Here is a 16,964-nt window from a genome sequence, read left to right as displayed (position 1 = left end):
AAATATAGGACCAAGAAAACAAGGCTTCTGTGCTGAGATGGCATGGAATACTCTTGACCGTTTCCCAGCTAGCCAGGAATGAAAGAAACCCTGGTGAGAAAGAGAATGAACCGACCCACTCTGGCACACAGCTCAGCACTGCAGCCTGCAATGAGAGGGGACTTAGGCCCACCAGGCTGACAAGAGAGACAGAGGTGTGGCGCTGGGTGCATGCAGGAAGCCTCCTTCCAGACAGGGCCCTTTGCAACTCTTGCCCAAGCTAATTTCCAGGATTACCTACCTCATACTTAAGAAATTGCTAGTACAGTGTATCTCTGATGTCTCCAGAGGAATTAGATGTTATCTTCTTCATCCTTCCATCTTATACTAAGTTTTCTATCACAACCATAAATTTACCAGCTTAAGAGAACACAAATTTATTATCTCTTCTGTAGGTCTGAAGTCCAACACAGATATCACCAAGCTAAAATCAGGGTGTCGGCCGGGGCCTGTTGGGGTTCTTACCTGGAGATCTGAGGAAGAACCTGCGTCAGGCTTGTGCAGTTTGTTGGCTGACTTCATTTCCATGCGGCTATAGGACTGTGGTCCCTGTTTCCTTGCTGGCTGTCAGACGGACTGCGCTCTCCTCTTGCTCTGGTCCCTTCCATCTTCAGAGCCAGCAGCAGCACATAGATTCTTTCTTTTTTCTTTTTTTTTCGAGATGGAGTTTTGCTCTTGTTGCCCAGGCTGGAGTGCAATGGCGCGATCTCGGCTCACTGCAACCTCTGCCTCCCGGTTTCAAGTGATTCTCCTACCTTAGCCTCCTGAGTAGCTGGGATTACAGGCATGCGCCACCAAACCCAGCTAATTTTTTTTTTTTTTTTTTGTATTTTTAGTAGAGATGGGGTTTCACTGTGTTGGCCAGGATGGTCTCAATCTCTTGACCTCATGATCCACCCGCCTCAGCCTCCAAAGTGCTGGGATTACAGGCATGATTACAGGCCACCGCGCCTGGCCAGCACATAGATTCTTTCTACTGGCCTCACCTTTCCTGCGTTTTCTTGAGCCAAGTCTCCCTCACTGCCTCTTCTGCCTTCTTTCCTTTAAGGGCCCACCGACATAATCCAGGATAATGTGTCCATGTCAGGTCCATAACTTTAAAAGCATTTGCCAAGTCCCTTTCTGCCATGTAAAATAACATACAGGTTCCAGGGACTAGGTCTTGGACATCTGTGAGGAGTCATTAATGGACCAACAACACTAGCTATGTCAGTGGTACTCCTTTCATCCATTTATGAAAGAGAAGTGGTCCTCTTATGAATGGAAATATCAGAATTAAGGGGGCTGTCTTGTGCTATTCTAGGAAGTATTCCTTTTATTTACTGTTTTCCAGATGACCTAATAGACTTGTTTGCAAATCTAATTATGAAAAAAAAAGTATGGTTCTTGATGTCAGTAGGGGCACCTTTTAAAAAAGATTTAATGAGGAAGTTGGAGATACTATCTAGTTAGAAACCTCCAAAGGTGGTATCTCCAACTTCCTCATTAAATCTTTTTTAAACCTTTGGAGGCCCAATTCCACCTCACTGCAAGCACACCTAGCCTTGCTGCACCCACATCTCTACAGGTGTCTGCTAAGATGCCTGGCAGTAACCAGGCTGGGAACAACTGTAGTAGCATAAAGCTACCTCCTTTTTAATAGCTAGTTCTTAAAATACAATCCAGCATGTCAACTGGCTGGTCTTAGAACAATTGTGAAACAGCTAGATTTCTGACTGTTTGACGTAACCCAGACTTTCAGCGCTTGCTGGGATGGCTTCTTTCAATCTGAAGTCTTTCATTTTTGTCTGTTTTTTAATTTGGAGGATAAGACATACAGAATTCTAGCAGGAATAGAAAGCTAAAAAATCTTCCTCTGCCTCTTGCCTCAACCTCTAAGTTTCTTTCTCCCCAAAGGAGCCACCGTTAGATTTCGTGTGAACTCTTTAAATGCAATTTTCCATGCATATTGATAACATGTATACATCTGTCTTTTTACACAAGTAGATTCATATTATACCTTCTGTTTGCAGTTTGTTCTTTTTACTTATTTCAGAAAACCAGACAAAAGGCAGGTATAGTGCCACCATTTTAGCACGACTGCTTTAACTTTTGCATATTCCTTTCCAGTTTGTGTATAAGGCTTATTTCTGTATAGCTGCTGCCACCATGTGCCACTTTATAGCCTCTCCCCCAGCATATAAGCATCTCCATAAAGAGTCTCATTTTTAGTAGTGACGAAAGGGTTATTTGCTTTATTCGTCCTTGTTAACCTTCATTAAAATCTGAAGGGAAGAAAGGGAATAAGTGGATGATGTTGCAGGGAAAAAGGAATAGGTGCTGTATGATATGTTTCCAACAACTGCTACCCCTCATCCCCAGTGGCTCAGATCCTGTCTGGAATCAGGGACACAGGGAGCCAGTCCAAGCTATTTATAGCAGGACATCAAAACAGAATAAAAAGAAAAATAGACATACTTCGAAGTTTCCTTTAATAGAATACCCAGAATACATAGGAAATCAACATGTGCTAGACATAGAATTAGTATGTTCACCAAAGCATGGCAAGGTCACATAAAATGCATATAGCTAGGGTCCCAAGCAGTGGTGTGTTACTATTAGATTTTTTAAAGTTTAATTTTGTTCAGCAGAGGAATATACTCTAGGAGCATTTACAGTTCATTTTCAGTCATCAAATAACATACATCACATCCAAAACGTAGCCTGTTGTGTGCAGAGAAATTGCCTTCCCACAGCATTCACAATGTAAAAAGAACTTTTAGATTAAAGGATCAGACTCTTTCCATATAACAAAAAGTGGAATGCAAGTGACTGACAGATGGACTTATTATTGTGCAGAAAAAACGTCTGAATGTATGCTAAGAATTCTCCGCCCTCCCAGCTCTTTAGGTGCTAGAACCTAACTCAGATGCTGGGTCACCAGCACAGGAGGGCCTCTGATAAGGAAAACTGTTTAAAGAGTACCTGGTGGCTAAAAGGTCATTCATAATGCAAAATGTCACCAGTTCTTGAACTGTTTTGTAAATTCATTTCATTGATCAACTTTTAACGTGCATATGACCTTTAACAATTGTGAAAAATAGCCTTGGCCAATAACACGTACTTCTAGTTCACATATGACATCATGAATGTTCTCTGCCTAAAGCACAGAGTCCATTCAGGGTTATACAAAGAAGCAGTGGGAAGACTTTAGAGTCCTTCAGAATGACAGCTTTCACAGATGACTTCAGTCTCTCCAGGCTAATGTCAGCTGAGGCAAACAAGCGCTGCACGATCCCAAACCTTTCTGTATCTTTCAGGGGAGCCAAGGTTGGGTCTTCAAGATCAGATACTCCATCATCAGACAGAGCACGAAGCTGAAATGACACATTTAAACAAATTCACTTTAAAAATGTTCTTCTAAAAAATCCACATTGGATAGTAATGCACTTGTAGGTAATTCTGGGGGAAAAAACTTTTTTTTTGAGATGGAGTCTTGCTCTGTCGTCCAAGCTGGAGTGCAGTGGCATGATCTCGGCTCACTGCACCCTCCAGCTCCCAGGTTCAAGCGATTCTTTTGCCTCAGCCTCCCGAGTAGCTGGAACTACAGGTGTGTGCTATCACGCCCAGCTAATTTTTGTATTTTTAGTAGAGACGGGGTTTCACCGTGTTGGCCAGGCTGATCTCAAACTCCTGACCTCAGGTGATCTGCCCACCTTGGCCTCCCAAAGTGCTGGGATTACAGACATGAGCCACCAAGCCTGGCCAATTGTCGTTTTTTAAATTCCCCAAATAGAGCAGGAAAACCCTTGAGGTATTGCATGATATACTTGATCTAGGCCAGGACTTCAGGCCTGATTCTATCCAATTTGTCTAGTGTCCTCTGTCTGAATCCCTACTCTCCAAACTCTTTCTACTAGTCCCATTAACTCCAGTACATTAGAAAGGTCAGAATGTACTTTGCTCATATACGCAGTATGGTTAGTTTTTGTTTTACTGAAGATATTAGAACTTTCTTATATATTTGCATGAACTCCTCAAAGGTAGGTACCATAGTTTAGTTTAATTATCCTTCCTGCCTCAAGAACCTTTTCCCTTGTTATTCCTTCTTCCAAATTTCCCTATTGATCTCCCCTTCTCGTCACTCAGTTGTCAGCTGAAATGCCACATCGAGGGCCTTTCCCAATCCCTTTCCATCTATCTACCCCCACCCCCAGAACTCAGCCTTATGTTACTCCATTATGTTGTATCCATAAACTTACTATATCTGAAGTAATCTGCTTGATAGTGTTTAGTCACTTTCCCTTATTTAACCCTAAACTGCTCGTGAGAGCAGGGACCTTGTCTGCTGTGCCTACAACACAGACACTCAATGTGTTCTTCACCAAGGTCACTTTGGATGCTGCTCTCATTCCACTGCTCAACACATACGTGAAATATTTGATTTGCGTTTAGGGTCTTGATCTGTACCCATAATGCTTTTTTAAAAATCTTCAGCAATTACAAATTTACCAGTAGATTTCATTTTGAAACAGGCATTCAAGATCTGATTAATAATGTAAGTAGTAAAATTTTAAATTAAAAATGAAATAAGCCTAGAAAGTTTGCCTGAATTTTAAGAAATCTGAAGGGAATGCAAAGGAAAAAAATCAGAAATGTCCTGAGCAGTGGTGACTGTCCTGAAAGTCATGCAGCTTGTCCAGGTAGACTGAAGGGTAGCACTCACTGGAGTGTAAAAGTGCTTGTGTGTTTATTATCAAAATCAGCCTCACGAATCTTGTAGATTTGCCAAATACAACTCACACAATGTAACCACAGGCTTAACGTTACTATTAGGCTCAGACTGATTGTGCTTTAGAGAGTAGATTCACAGCATCACACCCGTGATTTAAGGAGGAGCCCCACTGGCGCAGGCTGGAGACTGTCAACAGCATGGCAGGCTCCCTGTCCTTACCACCTGGCGGATGAGACCTGCGCAGCATTCGGCTTTCTTCTCTAAATATCCTCCACCCCTTTGCTCATAGGCATTTCTAGGTATAAGGGGGAAACGGTGATCCAGAGGGTGGTGGAGTGAAGTTAACATTCTCTATTGATTCTAACTAACTCACCCTTTCACCAGTTCTTGGAAATGTGTTAGTGTATCTGGCACTGTACTCCCAAAAGCCCTTCAGAAAGCCTCTCAAAGTTACCCTGGCTACTAGACAAGAAAAGACAGGGCTGCAGATGGATTTTGTGCCTTGTTTTAAGTAAGTCCCTTAAAGAAACATGACGCTCAAATTCCTTCAGGAGGCAGACACCTCGATGTCTTAAATAGAGCTATTGCAAATCTGGGGGGAGGTATGTGAAGACACCCAGGAAGGTCTTTACAGAAAAAGGAGGTCTTTGACTATGCTGAGCAGCTGCCAAAAGGCAGAATGTGCAGAGGCAGAATACCTTCCATTCTGAACTCCGAATGTGTTCTGGCTGCTGCTCTTAGAACACCAACAGAGCAGAACTTGGGGGTAATACAAATGTCCTAGAGCTGATCTGCAGGGAGGAGGACAGCTAAGTGTGAGTTTGTCACAGAAGGGGTTAGATAACATGGGCTTGGCAGGATTTTCTTTTTATCTGCTTCAGTTGCAGTTGATGAGTCTGTAAATACTTGGGAAGGACTAACTTAGTAAATGCTGAGCACTCAGTTGCTGCAAGAGGAGCTGAGATCTGAAAGCAGAACTGTTGTTTTGCTCATCATTGCATACAATTAGAATAATGGCACGTATTGTTTCCATAACCAGACTGTGCCACCAGCCTTTACCCTCAGCTGACCCAGGACACACATGCTGGCACATTTTCAAATAGTTCCATTTTTGCAGTCAGTGTACAAGAATGCAGGTTCCTCTGGGCCTGTGGAATCTTTCAGTTGTGAGTGATACCTGATCTGCTCCTTGGAATGATGCCATGCTGCATAGTCTTCTAATGTCTTTGCTATGCACAAAGGCACCAACCACATTACTCGGTGTTCCCAGAGTAGATGTATACCAAATGTCAGGGTCCTGTCTAGGCAGTCTGCCCCAATACCTGCTTCTCAGATCTGACAGCAGAGCTCTGAGAGATGATCCTTTGGGCCAACATAGCAGGTTGGCCTTGGACTTTAGTAATTAGGCCTTAAAATAATCAGACCATGTGTGCTCAGCTCCTCTGCCCCAGGCTGAGCAACATCTGCAAAAGCTACACAAGATGAGCTACCCCATCAGGGTGGCTTCAGGGCAACCTATTGGTGGTTCTTTCTACTAATGGCTCAATCTATAATTTAAAAAAGAAAAGCTTAATATTGACTCTCTAGGGCTAAGCTCATCATTACCTAACTCGTGCTCTTACAATGACATTTGCAGAAGGCACCAAGCTAACGATATTCCTAAAAGTGGATGAAAGAGGCTATGTCTCCCTGGGACAGATCAGTCCTGGATACCTCCCTGGCAAATCTGCTGCAGAGCTCAATCAGACCGGTCTCAGCACAAAACTGCCATTGCAAATAATATGCTGTCAGGCCCCTTTATTGTAATGTAACACCAAACCTTGGCCAAAAGTCTCTCCAAACAATGGGAAAAGTATAAGAGTTGGAGTCTAAAGACAAGGATGAAGTCCTGGACCTGCTAACAAGTTATTTGGACAAATCATTTCCCTCTGGGTCTCAGTCTTCCCATGGGGTGGGATGTGTATAAAAGTAGGGTTAATAACAATACTTATTTAATCTATCTTGAAGAGCTGTTGTGGATAAGTCCTAGAGGTGTTTTATCGGCTGTTGGATGTCTACCCCCTCATCATTTCCCCATTCCTATCCATTCTAAGGTCCCATCTGGGAGGTTACTTACCAAGTGGCACAGTGTGGAAATGATCTGGAGTTTGCAGCAAGTGCCCAGCAGAGCTGCTGCATTATCTGGCATTTCTGCAGGAGACAAAAATCACAGTCACAGTCCAAAAAAACAAGTCCATGGGAACAGAGCCAGCCCCTGGATGGCACCTAACTTATATTTTAGTACTTTCCCACCAGCCAGGCAGGGGAGGTACTCAGCAGTTGTTGAGTAAGTTAATGAATGGTGCTAAATGGGCAGCAAAGACCTTGTAGAAAACAGATGTAGGAACCCAGCTGCCAGCTCTGCATTCCACAGAGGATACTCCTTGACATTCAACTTACCAAATGGAAAGAACTGCCCAGACTCTGGGGGAAGGAAAGGAATCGGCATGGAAAAGTAGACCCTGCCATCTGGTGACAGAAGAGTGACATTTGAGACCCTCCACGCATTCAGGCTGCAGCCTCAGGTACACCTCTCAGCCTCAGTTTGCTCATTTACCATAGTTGTTTTGTTTTTGCATATGTCAGAATACTGTGTAAACGATAAAGGGCTCTACCCCATAACCAATCATTTTGGGGAGGAAAATGCAGTGTAGCTTGATCAACGCAGTGTGGCCTGAGGCCAGGAGCAGCAACAGCAGAAAGGTTGGAGCAGAGCTGTGCCAGGCTAGGGGCTGCACCAGAAGGGCCCTTGCCAAGCCCCAGGGAAGGGAATGCCAGGTCAGTGTTATTCAAAGTGGATATTAAACACCTCCCAGGGAAAACACAGATACAGTTGCTAAAAGGACCACAATCCCTTGGGGGTACAAGTTTTGAGCTGAAAAGGCAAAAAAGAATGAGTCACCTGCTGAATCAGGTAGCCGAGGGACTGGTTAGGAACTCAGTTGTTCCTGCCATATATTAGCAGCCTTATTTGTAAAAGGCAGTGTATTGTTGAGGTGTGACCCAGAGAGTACAACAGAACATGGCTCATTCTCAAGAGAGTGTAGGCTATTAAGGGGGTGGGGCAGCACCCAGGGGGATGCTTCTTCCAGAGAACCTAATGTGGTATTCAAATGTGTATGCATTTGTCTGAAGGTCCACAGTTTCTCAAGTAGTCTCTTACCCCAAAGCAGGAAGATGAAGACGGAAAGTCTATGTGGCCTAGCGCATCCAGCTGAGCCTCTGTCCCCAGCCATCTCATCTGCCATTACTGCCCTGCCTTCACTTTCCAGGGTGGCTCCTGGGACCCAGGTAACCATCATCCTCATCTCTTATTCTTGGAAATACCTGAGTCCCATGTTACCTATTTAGCCGTTACCTTGAGTGTGGTACACTAGGTGCTAGGGGCACAGGAATGACAGAACAGCATCTAAATTATTGAGCTTACCCACTAATTTTACTACTTGACTCTGATTTCCTGGAGGGCCAAGACTTGATATTTACCTAGCACTGCCTAAAACATAGTATAAGCTTGTTAAATGTTTCTTGAACTGAAATTATTTTGATTGCTCTTCCATATACCAATTCTATTTTACAAATAGAGTCCAAAGAGTTGAGACCTTTGGCTTGCTTAAGGTTGCAAAATAGTGGAGGAAGCTTCCCAGGAGACAGGTCACACGTGGGACTGAAGTGCTGAAAACAGCTATTAGCCAGAAACTGGTGTGAGGACCTACGAAGACCCCATTTTCTATTCCAGCACTTTCCTCAGTTTGTAAGGAGAGAAGATTATATTAAGAGGAAAAAAAATCAACTCAGAAAGGCTGAGGATTAGCAAGAGCACAAATGGAAGGGCTTTATGCCAACCTGGCCTCTGCTGAGACTGACATATAAATGAGATCACAGTTCAGAAAAGGGCAGGATTGGTTGAAAAATTTAGAGACTGCCAGCTGCACCTAAAGATTTCCCTACCTCTGAGTTTCCAATTCAGAAACAGCAAGTCAGTCTCACATTATGTGTCAACTGAGTGGCCTGCTGCCTGTGTGCAAGCTTGCAGGGATTTTTTTTTTTCAAGCTGGACTGCAATGGCGTCCGTAGTTCACTGCAGCCTTGAATTCCTGGGCTCAAGCAATCCTCCACAGCCTCTCAAGTAGCTGGGACTATAGAGGTACACACCACCATGCCTGGCTAATTTATTTTTTGTACAGATGAGGTCTTGCCATGTTCTCTAGGCTGGTCTTGAACTCCTGGGCTCAAGTGATCCTCCCACCTCAGCCTTCCAAAACGCTAGGATTACAGATGGGGCCACCACACCCAGCCAGTTGCAGAGAGTTTGATGCTGTGTCTAGGCTCAAGTAGAAGGGGACTGTGGTGCTTTCATGATGCTGGCCCTGTGTTACCTACTTGGCATCACTGATCCAGGCTATTGATAGAAATGCTGCAATAAGTAATGGGGTATATGAAGAAAAGGCCTCTCACAAGTTAGAGAACTCTGGCCTGTGTATTAGCTCCTGACGGAATGCCTGTTCTGAAAGACTCTAATACCCGGAAGTTAACATTGGGAGAAAGTCTCTAGTGGAGTTCCGCAGGGCTCTGTCTTATGTCCTGTTTCAGTTTACCAGTCAAAACTTTTATCCATGAGTTGGAACAAGACAGAGCATATATTTGTCAGCACATAGAGTTGGGAGAGGCATTCTCTCAGATTAATTCTTTAAAAACTGAAGATTACTGGGTCTGTTTCTGTGTGGTGCTGGGGAGGAACCCTGAATGTATCAGAAATGAAGTGTCCTGACTAGTGTCACCATGAAGGGAAGCTGTGGGGACTGGTTTGCCACAATTGGCTTTTCTGAGAGGGAACAGGAAGCCCAGCTTCCTCGTGAAGGATGCCCATCTCCTGACAGGCACTCTGGCGTGGCGAGTTCCGGATGGGAGGGGTACAGAGGTGGCAGAGATTGTTCCACAATAACTGGATGGCTGCTCCCCTGGGAGGCCATTTCAGGACTAGTGCAGAAGCTGTGCATCTGGGCCCAGCCACAGCTCTGCCTCCCATCCTAGTACATTGGATGGTTGAATGCTCTCCACAGGCCCCTTGCCCCAGACAGGAGCACGCAGGGTGGGGAATAACAAGTTTGCAAAGATCAGAAGGACTGAAATGCTGGAGGAGAGCAGTTGTCAAATGAAAATCGCTGCCACTCAGCTCTGCTGGGACTCCGGAGTGAACCACAGCCTGTCAGGGAGATGCTTGCTTTTGCAGGCAAGGGGGCATCCACTGTGGCCTTCCCTGGGGGAGGAGGGAGAAGGGCCCTCTGGGAGAGTAGGGAGGCTTGTGCTGGATGGAAAGGCCCCCTTCAGTCTCGAGTCTGTGGTTTCCCATCAGCCTCCCACCTCTTACCCTCCGCGTACCAGAAGGGAGGGACCTGTATGTACCATATCTTCCACAGTTACCACCTCTGTGTCCTCAGAAGCATAGATAGTAGGCAAAGCATTTTAAAGCAGCAGCAGCCATTCCTTTCATTTTCTTTTCTCCTTACCTGCGAGGGCACTGACCAAGAAGTAGGCTGTCGTAAACAGCTGCTTGCTGCCCGCATCCTTGGGGCCTGGACACCCACCCTGTAAGCTGCACCCCACCAGCTGCAGGAAGGCCACAAGGTCCTGCTGCTGCCGGGGCTTCAGCTCCCCCAGCACCGCCAGTGGGGGTGAGAGGCCGCTGACCAGGTCATCACACTGTAGGGCAGGAAAGAAGAAGAGTCATGACACAGCAGGAGACCAAGCGCCGCAGCCGGGGCCTCTCCTCACAGCACACGCAAGCCCCAGCCCTTCCCCTTCCCCCAAGGAAAGTATGACCCGCAGCTCTTCTCTACGTTCTGAAATTGCTAATCCTTGGCAGCTACATTTCACTGACGGGACAGTAAGCTGAACCTGGCCCACGAGGGTTGGGGGCGTACTTGCTGGAACTGTGGCATAGAACCTTCCAGGGCAGGGTCTGTTGGGTAGTGCCAGGGACCAGAAACAAGTGGTTACACACAGAACTGGGGAGGGCGATGTTCAAGCATCGTCTTGTCTTGGTTCTCATGCGTTAAGCTAGGCGCTCCAGCCCCCAGCCACATTCCCACCGGGCACTGGGCAGCTGCATCCGTCCCCACAGGGCCTGCTGTGGAGTGAGGTGACCCTGCTGGAGAGCCATTTCGGACCACCCTGCCAATTCTGCACCACCCACAGCCTTGGTGTCCAGATCCAATCATCTGAAAGATTGACCCCACCCTCGCCACCATCCAGGCAGCTTGCTTCTCCAGCATTTGACAGGGCAGCTGAGGCTCTCTCCACAGGGTGCTGGCCTGACATTTTCCTCTTGGAAGAAGTTATTTTTGGAAGTAGAAGTCAATGGGCTTTTTAAAACACTGTTCTCCCTGGAGCTGAGCTCCCCACCCTCTAGAATGCAAATGTCCTGGGCTGTGGGACTGTTTCAATAACAGGTTCCATCACTGATACCCAGGCTCTTTCGGCACAATCTAATCTAATTTCAAGAGGGAAAAATAATACGAACACTTCCCTGGAAACCATAAAGCACTAAATGAGTTATTCAAACTCCCTGCATAATATAATAGAAAAACAAAAGAACAAAAAACAAAACTATAGTCAAAATCAGGTTTATAAAGCCTCAGCCTTAAGAAAGGGAGGACACAGAATCTGGGTGGCTGGAGTGTTGGCAGCTTGTGTGACTCTCACCATTTGCACAACTAAGAGTTAAGGAACTTGACCTCCCCAGGATATCCTGCTGCAGAACAGAACAGTGCAAAAGCCTATTTATTTCTCTGTTCTAAATGGAACAGGTTGACTTTATAGATTCCACCACACGACCCCCTTGCAGTAGTCTGAGTAGTGGCCCCCCAACATATGTTACCTGGAACCTAAGAATGTGACCTTAGTCTTTGCAGATGTAATTAAAGTAAGGAAATCAAAATGAGATCATCCTAGACTGGGGTGGGCCCTAAATCCAATGATGGTGTCTCTATAACACAGTAAAGGAGAAGATACAGACACACACAGAGGGGAAGCCCACGTGGAGACAGAGCAGAGGCTGGAGTGCTGCTGCCACGAGCCAAGAACACTAGGAGCCATCCGCAACTGGAGGAGACAAGGCAGCAGAATTCTCTCCTAGATCCTCTGGGGGAAGTGTTGCCCTGCAGACACCTAGATTTTGGACTTTTGGGCTCCAAAACTATGAGAGAATAAATTTCTGGTTTTTTAAGTCCTCAGGTTTGTTGAGGCAGCCCTAGGAAACTAACACCTCCCTCTGCCTGATGACAGCTACCTGTCTGCACTTAGAAAACGCAGGACCCAAGAATCAGAAAAGAGACAGCTGTAGGGAGAAAAGGAGGTGGGGCAACCTTTAACACAATTCCATCCTGCCTCGTCCCCTGTTCCAGAAAACCCCGGTGAAAACACTGCCTTGAGATGTCTCAGGGCTCACCACTGGTTCCAGGACCATGAGTAGTTCATCATCAAATAGGACCGCCTGGAAGATGTCACTCAAAGCTGTCTGTTGTGGCTCAGGCAGCTCCACAAAGGGATGGAAATTCCTCTCCAGGAGCGGGGTCGCTGTGAGAACAAAGCACACCCGAGTCTCATGACCGCGATGCACATCTCACGACGTCGGACAGCAACTCCTGCTTTTTATACCTAATCGTCATCAGTTCTTTCGTGGATATTCCCAGCTGCATAGTCAGTCATGGAACTCAGAAATAAACATCAAGTTACACGCCACCCTGCATATTTTTCAAAAACCAAAGGGAGGGAGGAGAGAGAGATAAAGAGGGAAGCCGAGTTTGTATTTCAAGCTTCACTCTTCTCTGATGACTCACTAAACATTAATTAAGTCTAATCAATTATTTTCTGGAAAAGTCATTTAAATTCCCCTTTAGCATGATTTCTCAGGAAGTAAATTATCAAAGCTGAATTACTAAACAAGTCAGTGCTTTTACAATGCTTTAGAGCCATACAAATTCCAAAATACATTATTTTTCATGTCCTTTCTTGTAGTACATTGCAGATTTTCTATGCTTTAATATTTAATGCCCATTTTTAAAGGGGCTGGCACCCTATTTTCATGGCAAACACAGCTATTCTTTTTCTATCCTTTGCTTCTTCACGAGTCCTCAAGCTGAGCACAGAGTCCCCAAAGCTGTTGCCTCTGCAGGATGCTTAGGGGCCTCTCCCCTTAGAATCTCTTTTCCTTTCTTTGTTTTTTGGTTTTTTTGTTTGTTTTTAAGATACTCAGAAGCTTCCTGTAAATTAAGTCTAGTGGAGATTTTATTTTTAAAGATTTGATAAAGGTTTCATATGCAGGGATGCACACTAATACATCAGTGTACCACCCATGAGGATGGACAATTCCAACTAGCAGTTGTATAAAGCCCCACGCAGAGGAACAGAGAACATCAGTAACCAACATGTTTCAAAACTCTGCTATACACACAACTATGTCTTTACCAGTCCCAGCCTGAAGAGAGAAGCTGTCCTGGTCGGTCCAGTCGCACACCCAGCTCCCACTGCACCCTTGCTGACCAGAATGGCCAACTCGAAGGGTGGGCCTGTGGGCAGGACAGAAGAAAGCTGCAGCACGGGACTGCCTTCTGCTCCCCAGTGGCTGCAGGGCCACTGTGCTGTGGTTCTAACCCACAATGACAAAATCCTTTAAGTGGCAGCTGAAAATTGCACCCACTTATCCATCTCAAGGAAGCCAAGATAGGAAAGCCTTATATTAAAATTGGGCCTTTGTTGTCATTTTTTCAAATATGGACATTTTTGCTACAAAAGCATCCTGGTTTGAGACTCATCAAAGCTCCACGGATGTAGTCACCAGGGCTTCTGTGCTTACCCTCCAAGCCAGAGCGCACACTGAGCGGTTCCTAGCTCTTTGTGCTAAGCTCTCACCTATTTGTTTCCCCTTTTCCTTGCCCATCTCCTCCTATATGCTGTGCCCCCCACACCCCCGACAAAAGAAACCAGCTTTCTAAAGCACAATACGCTGTGAGGAGCAAAAGGAATTGCTGCAGGCACATCCTGGGCATGGCCCCTCTTCCTCTTTGGCACCATGCAGTCCATGCCATGTGGATAAAGAGCCTCCAAGAGAGCATTTTGCAAGGCTGACAAAGCATTGCTTGTCTTGACAATGAAGCCCAGAATATAACAAAACAGATGCAAAACTTGGGTTCTCCATCCTCGCGGCTGATGAGCCATTCTTAGTAGTCAACAGGGCTTCTGTGCTTACAATGAAAGAAAAATGCCAAGCCCCTGACTGCCTCACTCCTCAGTCTCCGACCCCTGCCCCATGAAGCGTCATTCTCCCCACCGTTCCTAAAATACAGCACCCACAACGTGGGGCTCCCTAAGATCCAACCGAGGTGAGTCCTGCCGAGTGGACTGGGCCTCGGCGGCATCACCTCTCTTACATGTTTTCCATGAGTCACTGAGGGGTCACTGATGCTGAAGGCCACACCACCTCTTGGGGTACAGGGCTCAATTGGCCCTCAACTGCCCACTCCTGCCCTGCTGGCAATACCTTGCTTTAAAACACTTAATGGTCCATCCTGGGAAGATACCCCATGCGCAGCATCTGGCATGTCTATGAATGCAAACTCTCGAAAGACCAGGGGGTCCAAGTAGACAGAGTCAATTCTCTTCTTGCTCTCGAAGCCACCTTGCTTCCCTCGGAGAAGGCAGAACTCTGTAGTGCAGGAGAAAAGGACAAGTTAGGTAAAGTTAGGTAAAGTTGAGTCTAAGATGTGCCAACAAGTCTGGACAGGGTCAGCCCAGCCTTGATGGCACATCTTAGACCTAACTTAGTGGAGCAGAAGACCCATCCATCTTCCCCATAAAACTCGATCCCTACACACATTATGTTGCTTGACCAAAAGTCCAGCCACTTTCAACAAATAAGGAAATGGCTGTTCTTACATAAAGCTCCCTAATATATATTCTCTGAACAGGCTGGATACAATCTTTAAAACTTGGGAAATATTATTTTATCCTGATTTGAACAAACATTCTAAATAGACAAATGAAACCTGACATGCACAAAACAACCAGGAAAATCTGAACAAACACTGATAATATTTAAAAAGTATTGCCAGTGTATTTAGGTGGCCAAGTAGTTATGTGATTATATTTTTAAGAAATCAATGTTTCTATAATATGTAGAATAATATACAGCAATAAAAAATAAAATACTGATGTCTGCAATTATATGAATGAGTTTCACAAACATGTTGAGTGAAAAATGGCAAACACAAAAGAATACATTCTCTATGAATCTATTTCTATCAAGGCAAAGCTAGTCTTTTTTTCAAAAGCCTTATCATTTCAAGGTACTAAAATACTTACAGATGAAACAATATAATGCCTAGGATTTGCTTCAAAATAATCCAGCAGGAGAGGAAGGAGATGGTGAAGTTATGGCTAAAACATGAATTGCCCTAGTCACTGAAGCTGGATGGTGGGCACCTGGGAGCTCACTACATTATTATCTCTACTTTTGAACATGTGGGAAATGTCCATAATAAAAAGGTCTGTTTTTGGTTGTTTTGTTTTTGTTCTTTTTGAGACAGAGTCGCTCTGTCTTCCAGGCTGGAGTGCAGTGGTGTAATCTCAGCTCACTACAACCTCTGTTTGCTGGGTTCAAGCAATTCTCCTGTCTCACCCTCCCGAGTAGCTGGGATTACAGGCACCTGCCACCACACCTGGCTAATTTTTGTATTTTTAGTAAAGATGGGGTTTCACCATGTTGGCCAGGCTGACCTCAAGTGATCCACCTACCTCAGCTTCCCAAAGTGCTGGGATTACAGGTGTGAGCCACCGCTCCAAGCAATAAAAAGCTTTTTAAATAATAAAAAGGGCCGGGCATGGTGGCTCACACCTGTAATGCCAACACTTTGGGAGGCTGAGGCAGGCAGATTGCCTGAGCTCAGGACTTTGAGAGTAGCAACATAGTGAGACCCTGTGTCTACAAAAAATTTAAAATGAGCTGGGCATGGTCACACATGCCTGTAATCCCAGCTGCTCTGGAGACTAAGGTAGGAGGATCCCTTAAGCCCTGGAGGCAGAGGTTGCAGTGAGCCAAGATCGCACCACTGCACTCCAGCCTGGGCAATAGAGTAAGACCCTGTCTCAAAAAAAAAAAAAAAAAAGCAAAGAAATGTTTTCTCAAACACTTCCATATTTGAGAACCTAGCTAAGGTATCTAAGGTGTAGATAAAAATGTAAGTTACTACATCCTTGCTAAGCAGAAACAGTAAATGAGCTCAAGAATTAGCGTTCTCTGTATGATTCTATTTACTAACTTGTGTACGTAAGCAAAGGCTATGGAATAAAAATGTGGCAGGGCCCCGTATTTGCTGAAATGTAGAAGGCATGAGTATTAGCACATATTTTCATTTGCTTGTGGGCATTAATGATGCTCATAAAGATAGAATGGAAAAGAAAAGAATAATGGCTGTCTAAAGACAAAGGAAATGATCCCTGGCTTTACCCACCTGGCCCACACTCACCAGCATTCAGGCTGACCCTGTTCCTCCACACTTTGCGCTTAGCCACTGGGGTGCAGGAGTGTGAACCAGCACGTAGGTCATAACTTTGTTCCCTGAGGACAGGAGCCTTGACCATTCACACAGCCTCAAATTCTGCCAGAAGCCCTGCCAGGTCCCCAAAATAATGTGGAACCAACTGGCATTTTAAGAATCCACAGCGCCAACCACACACCACACTCTCACCTTCGCCCATGCATAGCTCCCTGAGAGCGCTACCCATTAATTCCTTCATTCTTTTCATCCATCCATCCCCAGCCAGCCAGCCAGCAAATATGCAACAATGTAAATCTTTAAAATTCCCTATACCAGGCCCCGTGCTCACAGCCACAGATACAAAGGACTACAACCAGGCCTTGGCGATCAGTGTGTTAAGAGTGGGGACAGGGGTTGACCAGGGCTGAGGCCAGAGTAACCAGCGGGTGGAGGGGAGGAAAAACATCTTTCCTTCTAGGTTCATGGCTGAGGCCATGGGCTGAACCCATCCTAGGTTCATGGCTGAGGCCCCTAGCACAACAGACAGATTAACAAGAGAGGCCAGGCACGGTGGCTCACACATATAATCCCAACACTTTGGGAGGCTGAGGCGGGCGGATCACCTGAGGTCGGGAGTT

General features: G+C 45.5%; 1 protein-coding gene across 2 annotated transcripts in view; it reads right to left on the bottom strand.

The window, feature by feature from the left end:
- Positions 1 to 2,491: 2,491 nt before the first annotated feature.
- The window catches only part of GSDME (gasdermin E), a 59,973-nt gene continuing 45,500 nt past the window's right edge, over positions 2,492 to 16,964 (bottom strand). For both annotated transcript variants that reach the window (XM_003270416.4, XM_003270415.4), the window contains exons 6-10: positions 14,331 to 14,495; positions 12,240 to 12,367; positions 10,300 to 10,492; positions 6,870 to 6,943; positions 2,492 to 3,395 (exon numbers count right to left, since the gene is read on the bottom strand). In XM_003270416.4, the coding sequence (XP_003270464.1) occupies positions 3,162 to 3,395; positions 6,870 to 6,943; positions 10,300 to 10,492; positions 12,240 to 12,367; positions 14,331 to 14,495 (794 nt within the window). In that variant the 3' untranslated portion in view covers positions 2,492 to 3,161. The remainder of the gene's footprint in view (positions 3,396 to 6,869; positions 6,944 to 10,299; positions 10,493 to 12,239; positions 12,368 to 14,330; positions 14,496 to 16,964) is intronic.

Source organism: Nomascus leucogenys, chromosome 17, assembly GCF_006542625.1.
Source record: "Nomascus leucogenys isolate Asia chromosome 17, Asia_NLE_v1, whole genome shotgun sequence".
Taxonomy (NCBI): Eukaryota; Metazoa; Chordata; class Mammalia; order Primates; family Hylobatidae; genus Nomascus; species Nomascus leucogenys.
The sequence above is the reverse complement of the archived record's forward strand: the minus strand, read 5'-3'. Positions and strand labels throughout refer to the sequence as shown.